The 24,677-nt window shown below is 52.1% G+C and overlaps 1 protein-coding gene, 1 pseudogene and 2 gene segments (V, D, J or C); all 4 read right to left on the bottom strand.

The window, feature by feature from the left end:
• LOC145530217 (Ig mu chain C region membrane-bound form-like) overlaps positions 1–24,677 on the bottom strand; it is a 193,135-nt gene that overhangs the window by 52,424 nt on the left and 116,034 nt on the right.
• Positions 1–24,677, bottom strand: part of LOC145530219 (Ig alpha-1 chain C region-like) — a 275,477-nt gene that overhangs the window by 189,491 nt on the left and 61,309 nt on the right.
• On the bottom strand, positions 6,801–9,304 carry LOC145530216 (disintegrin and metalloproteinase domain-containing protein 21-like). Its single transcript, XM_081551129.1, has one exon. It carries the CDS (start codon positions 9,184–9,186, stop codon positions 6,994–6,996), a length of 2,193 nt encoding a protein of 730 aa, XP_081407255.1. The 5' UTR covers positions 9,187–9,304; the 3' UTR covers positions 6,801–6,993.
• On the bottom strand, positions 16,038–19,654 carry LOC145530049 (immunoglobulin heavy variable 1-46-like; annotated as a pseudogene).

The following is a 24,677-nucleotide window of genomic DNA, read 5'->3' as shown; positions in this document are numbered from 1 at the left end:
GATTGCTGAGGAGCTGGGGGAATGCAAGCAGCAGCCGTTTTCCACTCCTAAGGTGGACAAGGAAACAGGATTGGCCCCAGATATCTGGGGTGCTGCTGCTGCTGCTAAGTCACTTCAGTCATGTCCGACTCTGTGCGACCCCATATATGGCAGCCCACCAGGCTCCCCTGTCCCTGGGATTCTTCAGGCAAGAATACTGGAGTGGGGTGCCATTGCCTTCTCCGATCTAAGGTGCAGATGAAAGGAATAAATTCACTAAGCCCAGAGACTTGCATCTTCCCATACATAGAAAGCTAAATTCCTTAAGCTGATATCTGATCTTTGATGTTCAGACTATGTGCTCCCTTTTTTGCAAACTTGTTTATGTCCTGACTTCCCCTCCTGCCTCCCTGGAGCAGTTTTCTCAGAACTAACTGAGGTGCTGTCTCCTGGGCTGCAGTCCTCATTTTGCCCCAAATAAAACTTAACTTGCAGCTCTCACAGAATGTCCTAGGAAAATCAGGTAGAATATTTACATCTCAAAGAGAGAGAAATGTGAGCTTCCCCCAGAAGGCCTTTGTTTAAGGTTTTACCAAATCTGCTTTTAGCTTTAACTGCAATAAAAGAGCCCCCTCAATTTTTAGGGCAAGAATTCCTTTAGTATAATTTCTCCAATTAAAGTATAATTTCCAATTAACTAGGCACTTGCAAATATGAGCTCCATATGCCCTACAATGGAGCAACCTCGGTGTCTTACCTCTCAATGACTTTCAACTGGGCGGTTGCTCCTCAGTGTCTTCCAACCAGCCCCCCCCCCACCGCCACCCTGGTATCTTTCAACTGGGAGGGGGCGGGCACCTGCTATAGCCCACCAAATAAAACTCAGGATCATCAAACAATAGGGGAGACCCAAGAGGCAGGATAGACTCACTCAAACCCGCATGAACTTCCAAGGGGGCAGATGAGTGTGTTCGCTCAAAAATATTGTCACAACCTAAAAACAGAGAGTTATTTGATTTGATGGGAATGTTTAGGCCTCTGAGCCAGGAAGCAGCTCAGTAGCTCTGAGAAAACTGCTCCAGGGTGGCAGGAGGGGAAGTCAGGCTACAGACAAGTTTGAAGCAAAGGGAGCGCGCAGGCTGAACATCAAAGATCAGGTGTCAACTTAAGGAATTTAGTTTTCTATGTATGGGAAGATGCAAGCCTCTGGGTTCACTGCATCCACTCCTTTCATCTGCACCTCAGCGATCCGGGGCCAATCCTGTTTCCTTGTTCACCTCAAAGAGTGGCAGATGGGTACTTCTTGCATTCCCCCAGCTCCTCAGCCTTCTCTGTGGGGAGTGGAGGCATCCACTGGATCGCAGTTCTGGGAGCCCTCACTCACACTATGAGGCCAGAAATCACTGATGGCTGTGACATTTACTGTCTGTTGATATGGCAGGAGATATTCTCATTTCACAGGCATAAGGGGCCTCCGCTGGCACCAAGGCTCTGGACTCCACTGAGTTCAGCATAAGGGGCCTCAGCTGGCACCAAGGCTCTGGACCCCACTGAGCTCAGCATAAGGGGCCTCTGCGGGCACCAAGTCTCTGGACCCCACTGAGTTCAGCACAAGGGGCCTCTGCGGGCACCATGGCTCTGGACCCCACTGAGTTTAGCAAAAGGGGCCTCTGCTGACACCAAGGCTCTGGATCCCACTGAACTCAGCATAAGGGGCCTCTGCTGGCACCAAGTCTCTGGACCCCACTGAGTTCAGCATAAGGGGCCTCTGCGGGCACCAAGGCTCTGGACCCCACTGAGTTCAGCAAAAGGGGCCTCTGCTGACACCAAGGCTCTGGATCCCACTGAACTCAGCATAAGGGGCCTCTGCTGGCACCAAGGCTCTGGACTCCACTGAGTTCAGCATAAGGGGCCTCTGCTGGCACCAAGGCTCTGGACCCCACTGAGCTCAGCATAAGGGGCCTCTGCTGGCACCAAGGCTCTGGACCCCACTGAGTTCAGCATAAGGGGCCTCTGCGGGCACCAAGGCTCTGGACCCCACTGAGTTCAGCAAAAGGGGCCTCTGCTGACACCAAGGCTCTGGATCCCACTGAACTCAGCATAAGGGGCCTCTGCTGGCACCAAGGCTCTGGACTCCACTGAGTTCAGCATAAGGGGCCTCTGCGGGCACCAAGGCTCTGGACCCCACTGAGTTCAGCATAAGGGGCCTCTGCGGGCACCAAGACTCTGGACCCCACTGAGTTCAGCATAAGGGGCCTCTGCGGGCACCAAGACTCTGGACCCCACTGAGTTCAGCATAAGGGGCCTCTGCTGGCACCAAGGCTCTGGACCCCACTGAGCTCAGCAGGGCGAGGAATCGGCTCTAGTCGCTTTACGACCGCCTAAACTGTTGACTGAAAAAAACCGGTCACAGCCTGAAAGCGGAGAGTTGTTTTATTTGGTGGGAATTCTTAGGACTTCAAGCCCAGGAGGAAGCATCTCAAGCAGCTCTGAGAAACTGCTCCGAGGGGTTTTTATAACCTCAGAAGTTTTATAACAAAGGGGCGCAGGCAGGTTCAACATCAAAGATTATTTATTGTGAGGTAAGGAAAAGCAGACATATCTCAGATTCAGGGCTCTAGTACTCTTCTGTGTAAGGGAAGATGCGTGCATCTGGGCTCACTGAAATCACTTCTTTCACGTGCAGCTCAGCTATCTGGGGCCAGCTGTTGCTTCTGGAGTTTATTGCACCCTTAGTTCCTCACTCACCTCAGGGAGTGTTGGCAGCTGACAGCTGCTGGATCATAGGCTTTGTTCTCCTTTTTGGGCACCCTCCAGGCTCAGAAATTCACATTTGGGGGCCTGAAATCACTGATAGCTGTGACATCTTTGTTTACTGATATGACAGGAAGCACACCATTTCACACTTGTTAATAACAAGCTGGGATATAGAGCACTGCTTGTGTAACACTGTTACTGAGTTCAATCACCTGGCATAGTGTGGCCACAAAGTCTCACGAAAGAAACCTCAAATCTGCTGACAACAAGTGACTTACTTAGGATTCCAGTTACAGGAAGGGACCTGGACCTTGCTGGCCTGCAGAAAGCAGGCTGTCTGAACTTAAACTCCTTCAAAAGCTGGTGACAGCTCCAGGGTTCCTAGGAATGGCTGCTGCTGCTGCTGCTGCTGCTAAGTCGCTTCAGTCGTGTCCAACTCTTCGCGACTCCATGGACTGCAGCCTACCAGGCTCTTCTGTCCATGGGATTTTCCAGGCAAGAGTACTGGGGTGTGTTGCCATCACCTTCTCCAAGAAATGGCTGGGTTCTGTCATATATGGACCCCAAACTTTGGGCTAATTCAAAGCCATTATTCCATGCTTTGAAAGCTGTAGATTCTGAGCCCTTGGTTTGGACAGGAGACTGCTGTAAGGCGAGTGCAGAGAAAAAGAGCGAGCCAGGCAGTCAGGCAAAGGGGAAAATGTATTAGAGAACCAGAGTCCTCCCTTTCTGACAGCGTCTTTCTCACACCTTCGCCAATGAAGACGTCTCTGAAGGGGTGGTTATTTTTAGCCTGTAGTTGAGTTCTGTGGTCACATAGCCGGAGGTCTGAAATCTGGTGGTCTCGTAGCTTTGAGAAGGTAGGAGCCAGTGAGAAGACAGATTGCCATATTGGGCAGTTTGATCAGTCTCAAGGGTCACTGTGATTTTATTCTTTGTTTGTGGGGTCAACATAATGAGCCATTTCTACCATGAGCCCCCATGAAGGCCCTATCAACTGCCAAAAGGCTTAGGAGACTTTAAAACTTAAACTCAGGACTGCACCAGCCCTGGACCTGCCTGACCTCCAGAAAGAATGTAAAGTGTGTGTGCACGAGAGGCTGGGGCTGGCCTGGGCATACTCATCCAACCCATGAGAGGCACTCCCTGCCCAGGGCTTTGTCTTTCACAGCAGCTGGACACCACAGCTGCTGGTGGGCCCACGTGCTTAACTCAGTAGCCGCGACCTGCAACCTGCGAAAAGGCAGAGAAGTTCAGTTTGCGCAGACGGCAGTGCATGTGCCACATCGAGTCCTAGTCCTCCTGGAACCCAAGGGTGGGTACTCATCGCCCTCAGGGAGGGCGGGGAAGTGTCAGGCGATTCTTTGATGGCCCCAGTGTCACCACTAGAGTGAGCAGTTCCCGAGGTCCTGCTCCCCTGCTCCCTCGTTCCCTGAGGAGGAGATCCTCCACGACTGGAGGTGTTAGAGGCGGTTTACTCCAGTTACGGGATTTGTCAGATAAGCCTCTGAGCGAGGCTGATTGGGACCTGGTTGCCAACAGCAGTAGTTATGTGAGCAAGGGTCAGAGACATGCAGGGTCTAGAGGAAAATAATAGAACTCTCTATCACCAAAACTAATATTTAATAGAAAAATAGCATAATCACTTTTTAAATTCCACATATCAGAATTATCTTGAAATTTCTTAAAAAATACAAATGCCCAGGTATCGCTTTTCTTCCTCTAGAGCTCCAGATATGTTTCTAATGAGCAGTCATGTTTAAAAACAACTGGACTATATGATTGATCTTTTACTTTTATCTAGTTTGTTTTACTTTTTCTATTTCATATTCAGGGCTCCCATTTCATTTAGTTTATATTTTCCAATATCTCCATCTCTTCTTTTTTCTTTTTTTGGTGTTCTTTCTCAAGCCTTTATCAAGCATAGTAGAAAACCTTTTGCATACATTGAAAATATATGTATAAAATATATGTTTTAGAAAGCATGAAGTTTCGCCTAACTAAAAAGTTTATGGCATTTTGAAGCCACTTATTTGACTTAGTATAAATAGGGTGCTACATTTCTAGTTTAAAAAAAATAGATATGCACCGAGCAACAAAGCTTTACTGTGTCGCACAGTGAACTATAGTCAGTATCTTGTAATAACCTATAAAGGAAAATAATTTCAAAAATAATATATGTGTATATGTGTAACTGAACCACCTTGCTGTATACCTGAAACATTGTAAGTCAACTATACTTCCAAGAAGTATATATATTAAGAAAAAATTAAGTAAAAAAAAAAAAAGAAATTGCTATGAGCGAAAAAACACAAAACAAAACTGTAGCCGCCAGTAGGTTCTGGGTGTGGCATCCTCATGGCCGATAGCTTGTCAGCCTCACAGGCATTCTCTTCTAACAAATCACTTCTTATCTACTACTTTACCTCTCAATGATTTCTTTTTGAGCTAAGACATAAAGGACTTCCCTTGTGGCTCATGGTAAAGAATCTGCCTGCCAATGCAGGAGATTCGGATTTGACCCCAGGGTCAGGACGATGCCCTGGAGGAGGACATGGCAACCCAGTCCATCCAGTATGCTTGCCTTGAGAACCCCACGGGCAGAGGAACCTGGTGGGCTACAATCCATGGGGCTGGAAAGAGTTGGACATGAGTGAGCGACTAAACAAGCGAACAGAAAAAGACATAAAGAACTGGAGCTGCTTGGAGCCTCCCAGAAATACCACCTCTCGGTTTCACTGTGACTGCTAAGGACACAGCCTTTCCACACTGAGGGGAAGTCAGTGAGAGTCCAAGCACACAGCTCCTGGAGGGGGACAGGAGGGGGCTGCAGGGGGTGCTCGGGATCACAGAGCTCAGAGACCAGCTCGGGAGCAGATGCTGAGCGGAGTGGGGCCCCTGTTCATCTGGTCGGTGGCTTTACTCTCCGTGAGTGAACGGCCCCTCCCCCAATGACACACTTGCTGTGCTCACTTTTATGTTTTACCATCACTTAGAGGAGCCACTCATTGTCTCTGCCCAATTAATTTAAACATTCAGACAGAGTCCTTAATTTTTTTTTTTTTTTCAGTTTCTATTCTAGAAAACACTGAAAATTTAAGGAGGCAACTGGGAAGACCCCGTGGGCAGTGGGTGCTGTGTCTCGGGCTCACAAAGACCCTTCGATGAATGGATAAGGGGAGGGTCTGTGTATCTGGCTTGCAAGGACCTGGATTTGATCTAGGGCATTGGTGTGCAGTCTCAACATCACCACTAAGGCTGAAATACATGGACGTGAGTGGGTATTTAATTGATCTGATCTCTCATTTAAATTTTTTTGTGTTTTCAGTTCTATGTGATGCCCCAGGATTACATGGGGGAAAGCCATTGTAATTTTAAATGTGAACTGATAACATACTTTTTATTTTTGCATTTTATTTTTGTTAATTTTACAACAGCTCATAAAATAAATAACTAAGCATTCTTTAGACACAGAAGCCGGCTGGTTTTCCACCCCTACAGGCCGGCACTAAAGCCTGGCGTCTGTTCTTCCCCAGGAATCGCTCGGCTTCCATGCACGGAGTGCACTGCAGTGTAGATGCAAGAAGGGAGGGCGAGGCGCCTCCGAAAGCCAGAGTCCCTGATGGCCACTGCCGCCTAGTGTTCTGAAGGCACGTCAGTCAATTCCACTCTCAACCTCCTGATCCCCGTGCGGCCCACTCTGGGAAATGTGCTCTCCACGGGGTCCTAGTTTTCACTAGGAGGGGTTGAGCCCATGTCACGCTCACCCCACAGCCCACGGCCACCCTGGTAGGGGACAGTCCGGGCAGACTGGCAGTAGTCCTCGACTACCCTGAATCCAGTTTGGGTTTGGCAAAAGAGAAGGTGCCTAGGAGATGAGGAAAACCTCAGTGTTCAAGAGCACTGATTTGGAGAAAACCCAAATGAAGTTGCCCCTCAACGGGTTGTTAACACCGGGACCAGCAACTTCGGGTCAAGACCCAGTTGCTGACTCAGGTTTCTCCTGACCAGTCTCAGGCTCAGTTTGGGCTCGTAGGAATACAAAATATTAGAGGACATCTATGTATGGTTTTCAAGATTTATTTAAGAGTGCTGGTCAGCGGCCTATCGAAGAGACCTGGTGTGAAAATGCTGACCCTCCTGATACCTGCCCCCACCCCTGTCTGCCGCAGACTTCAGCTTAGCTGTCTATCACTGATTCCTTCTCAGAAGTTCCTCCTACCTCCCCTGCAGCTGTGCAGGGATCAGGAGGCTGGTTTACTTAGGCGGCACTGTCTCTGCCTTAATTTTGCTGATGTGGATAGTTTTTACATTTGTGGCCACACCAAAGAGCAATGCAGCTGTTAAGGCGTACAGGCGAGCGAACAACAGTCTCACGTAGAGTAAAATTGTTTCGTCATATGGTACTGATCGAAATACTTTTGGAGGGGGTCCGCTGTCTGCACTCCCTCCATTACCCGTGGCTTTGCAAAACGGCGGTGCCCAGCCCACGTGGCAATGGCAGTTGTCTTTACTGTTGCAAACTCCTCTGGAGCTGCATTTCTTCGGGTTACACTCATACTCCATCTCACTCACAGAACCGTTGCAGTAGGTATTTAAACAGTACTTTCCGGGAGCACAGAGGGCACCATCTTTCACTCGGCCGACATCAACTGCTCCTTGCCCGCGGTGTAGGTCCAGCCCAAAACACAAGAACCTTGACACGTGAGTTTGATGAAATGCAACGTGTTCCTGCAGCCGAGGGAGAGAAGTGACATGGGTGCACTGTAACCTCCCACAAAGCACATCTTCCACAGCACAAGGTGTATAGAAGAAAGAGTAAGATATTTTTCTACAGTGTCCAAATCGGTTTTGTCCTCTGTTTAGAAGATAGCACTCATCCGGAGCGTTCTGAGCCTCTCTACCAAAGATTTCTTTGCAATGCAAACTGCGGTCAGTGCAATTTCCTTGAAAGCAGTACCCCTCTTCAGTACATGGGGTTCCATCTTGCATAAAAACATCTTCAGGGCAGTTCTTGCTTCCCCCATGGCAGTACTCAGGAAGGTCGCATATGCCCTGGATGGGTCTGCAGAGCGTCCCGGGCTTGGAGAATGTGCAGTTTGTGCAGCATGTTTCTGCATCACAGTAACTTGTAGCAGTCCAAGAACAGAGGTCGCTGCAGCATGGGTTGTGATAGCACTCCTTGAAGGAGCCACAGTCGCATTGCTCCTTCTGTTCCACTTCTTTGTTTCCACAACGTTCGTATGTCAGTGTTTTATTGTAATACACCACCTGAGGTGTATACATACAATTGCTACTATCTCTAGAAAGTATGTGGTGGAAATGCAGGTAGGAGCAGTTACTGAAAGAGTCTGTCAGCGACTGGTACCCGGTCATGATGCAGGTGGTCCTCCTCTGGCAAGTACACGAATCGTCGTCGTAATACAGACCGATGCTTCTGCCCATTAGGAAGCACAGGTAGAGACTCACCCTAAAGAGGTTTTTCCCCGCTGTAGAAATTGGCAGCAAATTCTCGTCCCTGCAGAAACTATATAAACGTGGAGTATATGTACCATCAGGTGGTTCAACTGTATTAAAGATTATGGAGGTATGTGATCGAAAAGCAGGAAATAAAACTCTCTTGAAGTACGTGAAGTATTCACTCCCACCCTGGAGAGAGGAAGTGCTGACTGGGTCCACAGTATCGTAAACGACTATGACGCTAACATGAAACCTTGTCTTAACGCCACGATAAACTGCATCAATGACATTGCCCACATCCACCATGTACTGAATAGCTGCTGACACATTGGATACGGATATGAAAAATGCATTAGTACAATGAAGAAATCCTTGTATACGTGCCTCGTGGAACATATACAGCTTACTAGACATCCTGGGGGCCTCAGTGATGTTTGCTGGAGAGATCAGAGGGTCCCTTTCCTCCTCGTACCCCGGTCTGTGCATCGGTCCAATTGCGTTGGCGTCTGCCACCATCTGAGAAACAATGTGCTCAAACTTTTGAGAATGCTTGAGGGGGCTTATTTCATAGGTAAGGTCATCCAACTTCATATAACCCTGGAGACCCCCATAGCACGTGTTCATGGTGACCATGGACAAGGGGATCTCCTCCAGGTAGCCAAAATAGTAACAGTCTTCGGGGACGAAAGGGTGGTCCGTCTGCAGGACTCCTTGGTCATCCTGAGTCATCATCAGGTATCCAGGCCAAAAGAGCCTCTTGCGCCGCATGTGGATGACGTGTCTCTGTCCCCCAAAACGCAGGCTGTAGGAGAGCCAGCCCAACACCTGGGCGCCCTTGCCTCGGTGCAGCTCCTTCCTGGGAATCACCACCTCTGTGGAGATGTAGCGCCATGAGGGGTGGTCCGGAGAGCACTGGACAGGGGCCAGCACTGCCCAGAGCCCGAGCAGCCAGGGGGCTGCCCTCAGGGTGACCCGGCCCTCTGCCAGCATGGGGGCACTGCGCAGGGGTGTCTGCCAATGAGGACAGAGAAGGGGAGGCCCCGCAGAGAAGCCAGGTCTGAGCCGCGTGCCGAGGCCACTGCCATCTGAGGAGACACTGACAGAGAACAAAGGGCGTCTCCTGGGCTGCCAGCGCCCAGCCCTGCGCGGGTCACCTGCAGAGACTGAGTCACAGTCACAGGGCGGGGCCCCGGGTGAGCCTGCTCATCAGATCAGCGGGGGCTGACGAGGGGCGGGGGTGGGCTCTGTCCACGAGGGTGGCAGGGGAGGGGCGGGGAGGGGACCAGAGGCCTGTCTTCCCTCCACACGTCCAGCCCTTCTTCGGCGGTCTGCACGCCTGACGGACTCCTGCAGCGCGGCTCCCGAGCCCCCGCTCTGCCCCCTGGGGTTACCAGGCCCCCTCCTGCACAGTCCTCTTTTCCTCGCTGTGAGCACCACTTCCTTCTACTTTGGCGATTGGAACCAGACACTGCTCACGTCACTTAACATTCATAGGTGTTGAAAATGTTTTAAAAGTTCATAATTGCATGTGCCTCATTCTGGTCAGCAGATAGGTCACTTGCAAACTGTGTGTTCCTCTTGGTTTTCGCTTGGAAGCTTCGTTTCGGCCCCCCGAGGAGCAGGCTCCCCACTCTCCTCTGGGACGCGCTCTGTGACTCTCACTGAGTCCGGCTGGTGAGACCAGAAGCCAGGCCTGACTGCAGCCCCCAGGGCTCCTTCTTGTCCTTCTGTGCGGCTCTTTCCCGGCAGGGGATGGTTTTCGCCTGTGCCTCTGTGGACCCAGGGGGCCTGCTGGTACCCAAGGGGAGCGAGGAAATATTTCAGGCATTTTTACACAACTTTGTAGCCATCCACAGAGGACAGAAACTCACTCACAGGGCAGAATCAAAGGCAAGATTTCGCTTTCCTCCATAATATGAGACCTCTGTGTCAACATAAGGTGCCCTCTGCTGCATTTTGCTGGTTGGGCCGTTTCGCTTTTTGCCTTCTCGTCTTGGGAGAGAACAAGGCTGACTCAGGTCGGATCAGGTTCCTTCCGTTTAACATCTGTGTTCTGTTGCCTTGACTGCAAGCTGCTCGCTACAGGGAGGTGGCCCACAGTGTACGGGGTGGCTGTCTCCTGAACCCTGCCCCCTTGCCCGAGGGTCAGCTCACAGGAAACCCTTGGCCAAGCCCCGCTGGGCATGGCTGCATGGGATGAGACCCTGAGCCCTCCATGCAGAATCCAGCTGGAAGCAGGAAGTGTCTGCAGCAGCCTGTGGCCTTTGTCGCTCTACCTCTTCACCTCCCGGTCTCTGAGAAACTAGAGTCAAGAGAAACTAGAGTCAAGCCCCAGGCCAGATGGCTCAGGAGGACTCTCGTCGGCCCTCTGCTCTGTCCGCTGGCTCTGCCAGTAAGGCCGCTACTTGTGGCCCCAATTCCCAGCCCGCGGCAGATCGGCCTGCCACGAGGGGAGCTGAGCGGAAGGAGCTTGGGCTCCGGGGTGTCTCTGGGCCCTGGTGCTCTGCAGCCCCGCCCCTTGCCTCTTGGCTCGGTATTCAGTGTCCATGCCTGCTGTCCTCCTGGGGGAGTGGCAGACTCCTCCACGTCCTCTTCACCGTTTGCAGAAATGGTCGGAGGGAGTACTTCCTGCAGGCGGGAAAGGTGTTTGCTTTCACCTGCTGGATAGTGTAGAGGACGGAGCACCGCATCCGCCTTCAGGCCTGTGCAGCAGTGGCTGCTGCGGGGGAGGTGCTTGCCAGGGACGATGTCCCCTGTCACCTGCTCACAGGAGGGTCTGTCTCTGATCTGGGCCTGGTGGTTTTGGGTGCAGGAACACAGGATGGGGGCTGTGTGAGCTCTGGCAGCCTGTGTGCTCCTGGGAAGTTCTGTAACGATAACTAGGGCAACGGTGGTTTTGTGGTGGCCCTGCGGTATTCCGAGTCCCCGAGATGTGCAATTGGAGACGAGTTGGCAACGGGAAAGAGGCTGCGGATGCCGTGGAGCCTGGCTCCTACCGTCCACAGTCTCTCCATCTTCCCAAATCCAGATGGTCCCTCACATTCAGGATAAGACCCAGACCCTGCCGTCCACAGTCTCTCCATCTTCCCCACCTGGATGGTCCTCCGTGCTGAGGATCAGCCCCTGAGGCAACATGAGAAGACAGGAGGCTCAGGAAGCTCACTCGGCTTAGATGTGATGCACCCGGTCACTACTTCCGCCCTTCTGTACCTACACCCTGCCTTTTCCAGAGTGTGGAGGGGACACCCGATGACCAATACTCTCCACCAGGGATAAAAGCAGCTTTCGAACTGGGTGTGAGAAGGATCAGTATCCGTCCTGGCTGTGTATTTAGCAGCCCAGCTGGCTCCACGGGTCTCCAGAGGTCGTGTCAGACTCCTGAGTACGGGCTGGGGAGAAAACAGGCATAAACCTAGAAGGAGGCAGGCATCACATGCCCACAGGTGGCAGGAGAGCCAGCAGAGGCCAGGGACCCCTGGGATTTCTGAAGGGGCCCGCAGCAGGGCAGCCCCTAAGCCAGACCTGCAGGGACCGTACACAGGGTCCCCTTCCCTCTGCCAGGGTGGGCCCTGCAGTAAGGGTGGGGACCTCAGGGCTTGGTGTGGAGAGCACGTGGAGCACAAGCATGTGGCTACCTGGGGCATAACCAGCTGCCACGTTCCCCGCACAGGTAGTTTACAGAAGCTGTCATTATGCAGAAGCTGGGGTGGCTGGGGTGAGGTCGGGTCGGGGGGAATTGTCCTGTAGACCCTTTCTTTGGCTGGAGGGAATCCTGTGCAAGGCAGCTGGTCCCCCTCCCCAGAGAGGGTGATCGGGAGGGAGCTCGTGACCTACAAGGACCGAAGTGCTGGCCCAGAGGGCTTGCCCCCGGTCACCTGCCCCCTGAGCAGAGACACTGTGTGAGGCGTCGTCAGGGCAGATGCAGTGTGGGGAGCGCACAGGTGCCGGGGTGGCCTCGTGGGGATCCTAGCCTGGCCCATCGAGGCAGGGCCGTGGGGACACCTGCTGCCTGACAGACAAGGGGAGTGTGTAACAGGACATTTCCAAGAGGTGGACGTTGTGCCAGGGCTCCTGCGGCCACCGCCTCTGCCAGCCGGGTTTGGCCATGCGGTTCCGCCGCCCATTGACCTCCAGCCCTTTCTCTGGACATGGCCAGAGCCGGAGCGGAGGAGGATGGGGGTCTGTCGGGGCTGTATCTCACACACCCACCCCAAGCTGGCCCCTCCAGCTCCCACAGGACAGCACACGTGGGAACAGAGACCCCTTTCCATCGCACCAGACTGCATTTCCAAAGGCAGGGGGACTTCGTCATCCTTCCATCATCCCACCACCCAGGCTGCTATCGAGGTGCCAGAATGACCTGTGAGCATCGTGGAGGGGCCCTTGGGGTGGGGAGGGCCTCTCGGCCCACTCTGGTGTGTGCAAGACAGAGCTTCTGGGGTGGGGTGGGGGTCTGGAACCCCGTGCTTGTAACAAGACCTATGCTCTGTGTGGGACCACTCCCCTTCTGTGAAGGTCACAGTGCAGTGGACTTTCAGGAGAGTGAGGGTCTGTCCCCACAGGTATGGAGGGGACATGTCTGAGAGCATCAGGACCAGAGAAAATCCAGACCCTTCCTAAGAGCTCTCCTTACCCCCAGGGCCACTGTTTAGCCACACTGTTAGAATGGCTAAAACCCACCAGTCTTGCAATGCCCACTGTTGACCGGTGAGGAAAACAATGGGAAAGCTCATCATTGTTTGTGCAAAGAAGGTTGATGCAGTCACCTCGGCAGGCAGTGTGGTAGTTTCAAAGAAAGGTAACATAGTTTTACCCTTTTCATCCTATTTGTGAGGTTCTCGTAGCAAGAACCCTGGAGTGGGTTGCCATTTTCCACAAAGAAGACTGAGCACCAAAGAATTGATGCTTTCGAGCTGTGCTGCTGGAGAAGACTCTTGAGAGTCCCTTGGACAGCAGGGAGATCAAATCAGCCCATCCTAAAGGAAATCAACCCTGGACATTCATTGGAAGGAATGATGCTGAAGCCCCAATACTTTGGCCACCTGATGTGAAGAGCTGACTCATTGGAAAAGACCGGGATCCTGAGAAAGATTGAGGCCAGAAGGAGAAGGGGGTGGCAGAGAATGAGGTGGTTAGATAGCGTCACCGACTCAATGGACGTGAGTTTGAGCAAACTCCAGGAGGTAGTGGGGGACAGAGCGGCCTGGCGTGCTGCAGCTGGCGGAGCTGACTTAGCGACCGCGCGATATCAACAGCTTTACCCTGAGATCGCCACGCATGCTTCTGGGTGTCTTCCTGAGTGAACGGAAACACGTCCACACAGAACTGCATGGGAACAGCTGCAGCAGCTTCATCCATGACTGCTGAGACCGGAGGCAAGCACGGCGTCCTCTCCCAGAGGAAGAGTGGGCCAGCTGTGGTCCACACGCCCGAGGGGAGAATGGAAGAATGAGCCACCGAGCCCTGAGAGGGCATCTAGGAATCTTTTCTGTTTAGTGGATGGAAACGTCACATGTCGTGGAATTAGCCATCTGACACTGAACAGTTGGGCAGCCAGCTCCCCTCTTCGGGTCCTGAGGGGAAGCCCTGTCCTCTTACTCGGGGGCTTCCTGCTCCTCACTCATCGCGTGAATGACTCGGAGAAGCCTCGCTGTCCCACAATGTGAAAACGCTCTCCCGTCTGTGAACGCAGATGTCCCTGCACCAGGCAGTGCGAGCGGCAAAGAATCAGCCTATCAGTGCGGGAGACGCAGGAGGGGCGGGCTCCGGGCAGCACGGGCTGGAATCAAGGTTGCTGGGAGAAATAAGATCCCTGGGTCGGGAAGATGCCCTGCCCGAGGAAATGGCGACCCACTCCAGTGTTCTTGCCTGAAAAATCCCACGGACAGAGAAGCCTGGCGGGCCACTGTCCAGGGGGCCTCAGAGAGGTACACCTGAACACGCATGGAGTCTCATTTCTTTTCGTGTTTTGTTTGCTGTCTTATGTTTTGTAGTATTCAGTGCACATGTCTCTCCTCTCCTTGGTTTAATTTATTGCTAGGCATTTAATTCTTTCAGATGCAATTTTAAATGGAATACTTTCTTAATTTCCTTTCTGGAATGTCCATGGCTGGTGTGAATGAACCGTAAACGCATATGGTGAAGTGAAAGAAAGCAGTCTTAAAGGCCTACATATTGTATGACTTCATTTATAGGGGAAAGGGGAAAACTATAGTTAGGACAGGGCTTCCCAGGTGGTGCAGTGGTAAAGAATCTGCTTGCTAACGTAGGAGACACAAGAGACGTGGGAAACACGGGTTCAATCCCTGGGTGGGAAAGATCCTCTGAGGGAGGAAATGGCGACCCACTCCAGCATTCTTGCCTGGAAAATCCCAGGGACAGAGAAGCCTGGTGGGTTACAGTCCATGGGGTCTGAATGAGTCAGACCCAACTGAGCACTCACACACATACACACACACATAGGATAAACCTGTCAGCGGATCCAGGAATTCAAGGGAGGGCATTGAACAGATGAAGCCTAGGTGATTTTTAGGGGTGGTGAAGCTATCCTGTATGACCTGGGATGGTGGACCCACGATATTATGTCCTTGTCAAAAATCGCAGAGCTTGGTGGCATAAAGGATGAACCTTAATGCACACATGTAAAACATCATTTAGGAAGTGCTGATTCTCAGCATGAAATATAGACTGGAAAAAATGTCTACTGATATTACACAGCTTACAACAGCGTACTGAAGGTGCTGGGATCGGTGGGAACTTTCCCAACATGTGGGGTCTGTCAGGGTGAGGGTGGACAAGTGCTCACCGGGGCTGAGCCTCGACAGTGACCACGTGTGTCCACGCGGACAGTGCTGACCACCCAGAACACTGCATGTGCGTACTGGGACCCAAGCACTAGGTACCAGATGGCACGTGATGGGAGCCGGGCTTCTCGTGGTTGGGTGGGAAGTTCCAGATGCCAGGGAGGAAGGCTAGAGAGGTCCGTGAAGCTTCGGGGTAGGGGTGGATGCACCACTATGTTTGAAAGTTCAGCCTAATACTGGCAGAGAAGACTAGATTCAGAAATGCTGCCGGACACCAGGGTGTACCTGGGGCAGGACGCTGCCCCACGTTTCCCTGCCCTGCCAGCCAAGCAGCCATAGAAGCGATGTCAGCCCAGTTGCATGAGAACAACTATCCCTTAACTCCTGGTTTCTGATAACTTCTCACAACTGAAGAAAGCAGAATTGCTTAGAGAAGTGGCTGATTCCAGGGCTGGGAGAGGGAGCGTGCAGGCCAAGGCTGCGGCAGTCTCTGTGTGGTCCCGTGGCCGATGGGTCTCCAAGACACAGAACCACACAGGAGTGTCAAAGGGTCACAGGCACCAGCCCCAAAGTTTAGTCAGCCCCAGGCTGAACATGGAACAATTTGAACAAAATTAGAACATTGTGTTTATTTTAATTCAAAGTACAGAATAAACATCCATAAGTACAGGTTTCAATACGTGATTGAAGAGAATAAAGCATGTGGGAGAGAAGAGACCGAAATCCCACGGAGAAGGAGTCCCTGTCCCTTCCGCGCTCCTGATCGGCCCACCTCTTCAGCCCCATCTGTTGAGGGAGGGGTGGGGCTGTGCTTGGAGAACTTCTGGGTGCCCTTAGATTTGCCAACAAGTTTTTAGACATAAGGCCAAAGCATGATCCATGGAGGAAAAACTAATAAATTGGAGAGCATCACAATGAAAAACACATGTTCTCTGAACCCACTGTTAAGGGAATCTAACGGCAAGCCACAGGCTGGAAAGATATGTCTATAAATAGCATATTCGGTAAGAACTTTGTGCTATGAATGCACGTGGACACTCATAACTGAACAACAGAAAGTAAGCAACCCAATGAAAAATGGGTGAAGTCTGAACTTCCCCCAAAGATGGACAGCTGACAGACACGTGAGCACTTGGAAAGACCTTCCACATCACAAGCCGCCGGGGCCTGCGTGCTGAAAGGACCGTGAGGCGCCACCGCACAGTTAGGACGGCTGGAAGCCAGAACACAACACACCAGGTCCTGGCAATGACATAGAGCAAAAGCGGTGCTCACTCCTGGGTGGGGCTGCAGACGCCGTAGCACACCCATGGAGATGAGACTGGACTTCCCGTGGGATGGAGCCGTGGCTCTGCGGCAAAGACGTGGGTCCACACAGAGACCTCACAGGGGCTTGTGTCTGTAGAGTGCACCGACGCCTGCCCCCAGTGCTGATATTTTGCTTACAGAGTGTTTGTATATGGAACACACTCCTCTGACACAGTGTTTGTGTATGGAATACACTTCTCTGACATGGTGTTTGTGTGTGGAACACACTCCTCTGACACGGTGTTTGCATATGGAACACACTCCTCTGACACAGTGTTTGTGTGTGGAACACACTCCTCTGACACGGTGTTTATGTATGGAACACACCCCTCTGACACAGTGTTTTTGTATGGAACACACTCCTCTGACACGGTGTTTGCATATGGAAATGGAACACACTCCTCTGACACGGTGTTTGTGTATGGAACACACCCCTCTGACACAGTGTTTATGTATGGAACACATTCCTCTGACACGGTGTTTATGTATGGAACACACTCTTCTGACAGAATGCTTATTGTATGAACACACTCCTCTGACACAATGTTTATATATGGATCACACTCCTCTGGCAGAGTATTTATTGTATGGAAAACATTCCTGTAACAGTGAACACACTCCTCTGACAGTGAACACAGTTCTGTAACAGTGAGCACACTCCTCCAATAGGGAAAACTCTCCTCTGACAGTGAATACACTCCTGCAACAGTGAGCACACTCCTCTAACAATGTATGTATGCCTCTGACAGTGAATACACTCCTCTGAGAGTGAACACATTCCTCTCAAAATGAACATACTCCTCTGACAGTGAACACAATCCAGTGACAGTGAACACACTCCTCTGACAGAGAACACACTCGTATAATAGGAAACATACTCCTCTGACAGGGAAAGCCTGCTGTAACAGTGAGCACACTCCTCTGACAGTGAACACAGTCCTGTAACGGTGAATGCACTTCTCTGACAGTGAACACACTACTCCTCTAACAGTGAACGCACTCCTTTGACAATGAACACACTCCTCTGTCAGTAAACACACTCCTGTAACAGAGAACACACTCCTCTAACAGTGAACACACTCCTACAACAGGGAACACACTCTTCAGACAGAGACAATACTCCTCTAACAGTGAACACACTCCTGTTTGGGGAACACACTCCTCTGACAGGGAACACATCCTCAGACAGGGAACACATCCTCAGACAGGGAACACACTCCTCTGACAGGGAACACACTCCTCTGACAGGGAACACATCCTCAGACAGGGAACACATCCTCAGACAGGGAACACACTCCTCTGACAGGGAACACATCCTCAGACAGGGAACACATCCTCAGACAGGGAACACACTCCTCTGACAGTGAACACACTCCTCTAACAGTGAACACACTCCTGTTCGCGGAACACACTCCTCTGACAGGGAACACATCCTCAGACAGGGAACACATCCTCAGACAGGGAACACATCCTCAGACAGGGAACACACTCCTCTGACAGGGAACACATCCTCAGACAGGGAACACATCCTCAGACAGGGAACACACTCCTCTGACAGGGAACACACTCCTCTGACAGGGAACACATCCTCAGACAGGGAACACATCCTCAGACAGGGAACACACTCCTCTGACAGGGAACACATCCTCAGACAGGGAACACATCCTCAGACAGGGAACACACTCCTCTGACAGTGAACACACTCCTCTAACAGTGAACACACTCCTGTTCGGGGAACACACTCCTCTGACAGGGAACACATCCTCAGACAGGGAACACATCCTCAGACAGGGAACACACTCCTCTGACAGTGAACACACTCCTCTAACAGTGAACACATCCTCAGACAGGGAACACATCCTCAGACAGGGAACACACTCCTCTGACAGGGAACACATCCTCAGACAGGGAACACATCCTCAGACAGGGAACACACTCCTCTGACAGGGAACACACTCCTCTAACAGTGAACACACTCCTGTTCGGGGAACACACTCCTCTGACAGGGAACACATCCTCAGACAGGGAACACATCCTCAGACAGGGAACACACTCCTCTGACAGGGAACACACTCCTCTGACAGGGAACACATCCTCAGACAGGGAACACATCCTCAGACAGGGAACACACTCCTCTGACAGGGAACACATCCTCAGACAGGGAACACATCCTCAGACAGGGAACACACTCCTCTGACAGTGAACACACTCCTCTAACAGTGAACACACTCCTGTTCGGGGAACACACTCCTCTGACAGGGAACACATCCTCAGACAGGGAACACATCCTCAGACAGGGAACACACTCCTCTGACAGTGAACACACTCCTGTAACAGCGAATACACTCCTCTGACAGGGATCACACTCCTCTGACGGTGAACACACTCCTTGGACAGGTAATAACACCTCTGACAAGCACACTCCTCTAACAGTGAACACATTCCTGTACAGGGAACACAGTCCTCTGACAGGAAACACACTCCTCTGAAGGTGAACACACTCCTCTGACAGGGAACACACTCCTGTTCAGGGAACACACTACTCTAACAGTGAAACATTGCTGTAGCAGTGAACACACTCCTCTGATAGGGAACACACTCTTCTGACAGTGAACACACTCCTCTGCTAGTGAACACACTCCTCTGGCAGGGAGACACTCCTGTCACAATGAACACACACCTCTGACAGTGAACACACTCCTGTGACAGTGAACACACCCTTCTGACAGGGAACACACTCCTGTCACAATGAACACATTCCTCTGACAGTGAACACACTCCTGTAATGGTGAACACACTAACAGTGAACACACTCCTCTGAGAGTGAACACACTCCTGTATGAGCTAACACACTATTCTGATGGAACACAGTCCTCTGAGAGTGAATACACTACTCCTTTGACAGTGAACACCATCCTCTGACAATGAATACACTCCTCTGATGGGGAACACACTCCTGTACAGGGAACACAGTCCTCTGACAGCGAACACATGTTTGTACCCGCTGTTCTCAGGACCCCTGACCCACTCGTCCCTGTCATCATCAGCCCCAGCGCAGCCATGCTGCCTTCAGGGTTTCTGACACAGTGGGCTTTCACACTGTGTGTCTTGCACCGTAATAAACAGCCGTGTCCTGGACCTCAGACTGCTCAGCTCCATGTAGGCGGTGCTGGTGGACGCGTCTGCACTCAAGGTGACTCTGCCCTGGAGCTTCTGTGCACCCTCTGTCCCACCATCCTCAGGGTCCATCCGTCTGCCCACTCTAGCCCTTGCTGAGGAGCCTGTCACCCTGAATGCGTGTCGTAGCCGGAGAAGGTGTATCCAGAAGACCTGCAGGACACTCTCATCGTGAACCAGCCTTTGAATGACGCAGAGACACCTGAAGCTGTTAATCAGTGTGTCTCCCCAAACTCTGCCACCACTGGGGAGTCACACGCACATGCCTGTCACTCACACACGCAACACACACATTACACACTCACACACACAAACATGTACACATTCCGACACACACATACAGACATACTCAAACACACACACTCGCATACACATACACACCCACACACACATACAATCATACACACTCACACACGCACACATTCACACACGCACGCACACACACACGTACACACACACTCGCACGCACACACGCACACATGCGTCCTTCTCCTGGCCTCGCTGAGCTGTGTACTCCCAACAGGACTCAGTATTAAACGTCACCTGTCCTTGTCCTGCCAGTTACCGTTTTCCATGAGAAGAGAAGACCCCGTCTCTGGGTCTCCCCGGCCCCCTCCCCACATGCTCCCGGGCAGCAGCCCTGCACTGGGGTCCTGGGCACCCCTGCCTGGGCTCACAGGGCAGTCCTAGCAGTGTTTCCAGTCTGGTATTAAATGGCTGTGTTCTACCTTCAGAGTATTCTTGTAAGACACCGTGTGTTTTTATCAGCTCTAGAAGTAGCCTCGATCAATGCACACACTCTGTAGAGAGACCCCAAGCAAGGAGTTGATGAGAACACCGTGACTTTGCCCTCCCGGGGCGGCAGGGGCACGGATGCAGCTGCCACTCACAGCGAAGCCAGAGGCTCTCGAGGACTTGGGGTCCCTTCAGTTCCTGGAGCCCCCTGGGGCTAACAAGTAACAGGATGGCTGCACGGAGGAGCGTGGGGCTCGATGCCCACTCCACCTACCGTTTCACACCTGGGGCCACCTGTTCTTGCAGCACCTGGACCCTTGCAGCAGGGGCCCCACAAGAAGGTGCCAGACCAGCCCCCTTGTCAGAAACCAGTGCAGGCGCCCCCTGACCGCTCACAGCACAAACAGTGGAGGGTCTCCTAGTGCCCACAGCTGCGTGAGCGGAGACACCTGAGAAGTCGGAAGAGGGCAAGGCAGCGCCCTTGTCAGCTGACTTGGGGGATGCCGCCCTGAGGGGATGCTCACCGGTGGAATGGGGCATTGAGCATGCTCAGTCACCTCAGGCGTGCCTGACCCTTTGACACCCCACGACTGGAGCCCACCAGACTCCTCTGTCCACGGGATTCTCCTGGCAGGAACCCTGGAGTGGGGTTGCCACAACAGCACCCTGCGGATAAGCTAGGTGAGCTGTGTGTGTGTACCCTGGCGGGACATCTCTTCACCAGGATGGCCTCGGGGCACGTCCATCCTCAGATTCCACCCTGCTTCTCACCGTCCCTCCTGCCCACCTGCCCGAGGACCTCAGGACCTGGCGTCAGTGGGGAGACAGACCCACTGCTGGGGCAGCCACGTCTCCTCCAGCAGGTCCCTGTGACAAATCTGCTTCTCCCCCCTGTTCTGAGTTTCTGATGGAACCTTCATAAATATTCCTGAGCACGTCAGATATCCAAGAGCAGGAGAGAGATTTTGGCCAAGTCGATCAGGCAGGAGAGAGAGCGGATCTGAGGCCAGCAGTGAGGTGCTCTGAGCCTGGTCTGCAGCCGGGGGTACCAGAGCCTCGACGCCGTGCCTCCTGGATCTTGTGTGGCTGTGTTTCTGCACACTAGCTCCCCTCCTCAAAGAGGCTGCACATCGTAGCTCGTTAAGTGTCAATCCACTGCCAGGTCCCTGGGGGTCATGTGTGGGTAGGGGCTTCCTGCATTGTTGAGGTTGAACACCCACAACTCAGGGGAGCTGGGTCTGGGCTGTGACCGTCGTCAGGGTCTCCAGTATTGGCCCATCCCTGCTCTACCCCCTCCCGGGCTGCAGTGCGCGGGTCCAGTCCCTTCTCTTAACCTTGAGATCTGCCCCCCTCCATAGGTCTGCAGTAGACAAGAACTTCTGTTCACCTCCTAGGAGAAGCTGGGGAATAGCCCTTCCATGGAGGGTCTGCCTGATGAACCTTCTGGGTAGGTGTTAACATTTCTCAGTGTTGGCCTTCCCTTCATCCATCAGGTGTCCTGAAGGGATAAATATGAACACTCACCTTGAAGACCTGGATGTTTCTGGAGTTATAGCCCACAAACCCTGGAGTGTGGCCCCCAGGATCTCTCATCCTCACAGTGGTTATTGCTGGTCCTGCAGGAATTTGTAGTAATTTCCTTGAAGGTGCTCCTCCTGCAGCTTCTCATCCATGGGCAGGACTCACCTGGACTGTGGATTGCCCACCTCTCTGGTTTTGTGATGGGAGATTCCCCTGAAATGTTAGGACTCTGTTAGGTCCAGGGAAAGTTTTGGCATTGAGAATGTCCCTGCTTAAAGGATGGAAATGACAGTTTCCACACACATTACCTCTTGATGCAGAAACCAGCAGGTACAAGCAGAGGTCTTCCTTGACCTGTGAGTCGAACAAGGAATCTAATGTCACTGAGACAGAGGAACCTGGACAGACTTAACTAACATAGAAACACAGCGATGAAGGACAGAGAAGGACTTACATTTAGGTCAAGATTCCAAAGCTCTGCCAAGAGGCTGGGATTCAGAAAGCACCGCAGGTGAGGAGCTGGTTATGTCCCTGGTGGCCCAGCTCTAGTCAGCAGGCGGGACGAAGCATCTTGTGGAGATTCCTGAGGTGATTTCAGAGGGGCCGCCCCCTCTCCCAGCCCTTTTCCACGTCTGCATGTGACCGGGGAACGCAGCCACCACCTCCGTGCGTGATGGGGGTCACCTGGGGGCGGGGCTGACGTGGGTGTGCCTTGTGGACGGTTCTTCACTCTCTCCGGGTACGTGAACTGCTGACTTCACCAAATCTGGAACCACCCACATTTGGGCTCCTTGTCTTATTAGCTTGTCATTTTTCTCATAGTTTGGGCTTTCCCGATAGCTCAGTTTAAGCTTCCCTGGAAGTTTAGCTTGCTGCTTGGAAGAAAAGCTATGACCAAAGTAGACAGTGTGTTAAAAAGCAGAGACTTTATTTTGCCGACAAAGATCCATCTAGTCAAAGCTATTGCTTTTCCAGTAGTCGTGTATGGATGTCAGAGTTGGACCATAAAGAAATCTGAGCGCTAAAGTATTGATACTTTCGAACTGTGGTATTGGAGAAGACCCTTGAGAGTCCCTTGGACTGTAAGGATATTCAATCAGTCAATCCTAAAGGTAATCAGTCCTGAATATTCATTGGAAGGACTGAAAAGAAGCTGAAGCTCCAATGGTTAGGCCATCTGATGCGAACACTCACTGGAAAGGACCCTGATGCTGGGAAAGACTGAGGGCAGGAGGAGAAGGGGATGACAGAGGATGAGATGGTTGGATGGCATCACCGACTGGATGGACATGAGTTTGAGCAAGTTCCAGGAGTTGGTGATGGACACAGAAGCCTGGTGTGTGTCAGTCCATGGGGTCGCAAAGAGTCGGACATGACTGAGCAACTGAACTGATAGTTTAGTCGGCAAAGAATCATCCTGCAATGCAGGAGACCCTGGTTCAATTCCTGGGTCTGGAAGATCAGCTGGAGAAGGGATAGGCTACCCACTCCAGTATTCTTGGGCTTCCCTGGTGGCTCAGCTGGTAAAGAACTCGCCTGCAATGTGGGAGACTTGGGTTTGATCCCTGGGTTGGGAAGATCTCCTGGAGAAGGGAAATGCTTCACACTCCAGTATTTTGCTGTGGAGAATTCCATGGACTGTGTAGTCCATGGGGTCACAAAGGGTTGGACATGACTGAATGACTTTCACGTCCTCATTGTTTACTCTGCTCAATTTGTCTTTGATTTCTGCTTAATGAGCCTCATGCAAGTATCTAAAGGTGGCTCTAGTGGTAAAGAACCCTGCTGCAAATACAGCAGATGTAAGAGAGTTGGGTTCGATCCCTGGGTCGGGAAGATGCCCTGGAGGAGGGCATGGCAACCCACTCCAGTAATCTTGCCTGGAAAATTTCATGGACAGAGGAGCCTAATGGGCTACAGTCCATTGGGTGGTAAAGAGTGGGATACAACTGAACTGACTAGCATGCATGCATTAGGGCAAAAGTGATTTAAAATCAATAAGTTCCATGAGCTAAAAGGTAGTGTTTGTTCCAGGAGACAGTCAGGAGACATGGCTGAACACCAAGATGGTGCTCACAATGGCTTCTTTATTCATCAGGGTATATTCTGTATATTCCTTAGTGTATTGTGCTCTCTTGTCGGAAGACTTGTTCTCGTATAAACTTCTGGTAGGTCATACACTAAAAATAAAGCTGAGGGTATCAAGTAGGAACTGTTTTTACTAGTAAAAGCTTTCCTTTAGTATGTGTCCTCTATCTGACGTGAAACCACCCAAATGACAGAAGCTACTGCACCTACTTGGAGAAGGAAATGGCAACCCACTCCAGTGTCGTGCCTGGAGAATCCTGGGGACGGAGGAGCCCGGTGGGCTGCCGTCTATGGGGTCGCACAGAGTCGTACACGACTGAAGTGACTTAGTAGGAGCAGCAGTAACTGCACCTACCAGCGCCTGTCAATTAGTGAAGGGAAGAATGCCCCCTGCTGGTGCTCAAAGAACTGACACCTCACTCGTAGCATTATTCAGAGTTTTCTCCGTGGACATTCACTGGGGTCCCCACCCCCCACCCCCCACCCCAGGTCGATGTACAAGGTGAGTCTGGTGACACCACAGGCAGAGATGCAGGGACACAGACGACGCAAACTTTTCATCTTCCTGCGTCTCTGCCTGGTGTCAGCAGACTCAACCTCTAGCCCAGGCTGGCGTGGAGGTCCCGCTGCGTCTCCATGGAGACAAGTATGGCTGAGGCCGTGGGCGAGGTGTCAGTTCAGTTAGCGCCACCAAGGGCGTTCTTCCCTGGCTGAGGGCTTATAGCCCTCTGTTGTCTGAGTCCAGCAGGCACTTGCGCCGCTGACCGCTGGCTAGCTCGCTCACTGGCCCTGCTGTGCTGAGCGCACTGCTGAGCCACACAGAGCCTCTCCTGGGGCCATGGCTGGCTC

Source organism: Giraffa tippelskirchi, chromosome 12 (genome assembly GCF_054371585.1).
Source record: "Giraffa tippelskirchi isolate mGirTip1 chromosome 12, T2T-mGirTip1v1.2.pri, whole genome shotgun sequence".
Classification (NCBI taxonomy): Eukaryota; Metazoa; Chordata; class Mammalia; order Artiodactyla; family Giraffidae; genus Giraffa; species Giraffa tippelskirchi.
The sequence above is the reverse complement of the archived record's forward strand: the minus strand, read 5'-3'. Positions and strand labels throughout refer to the sequence as shown.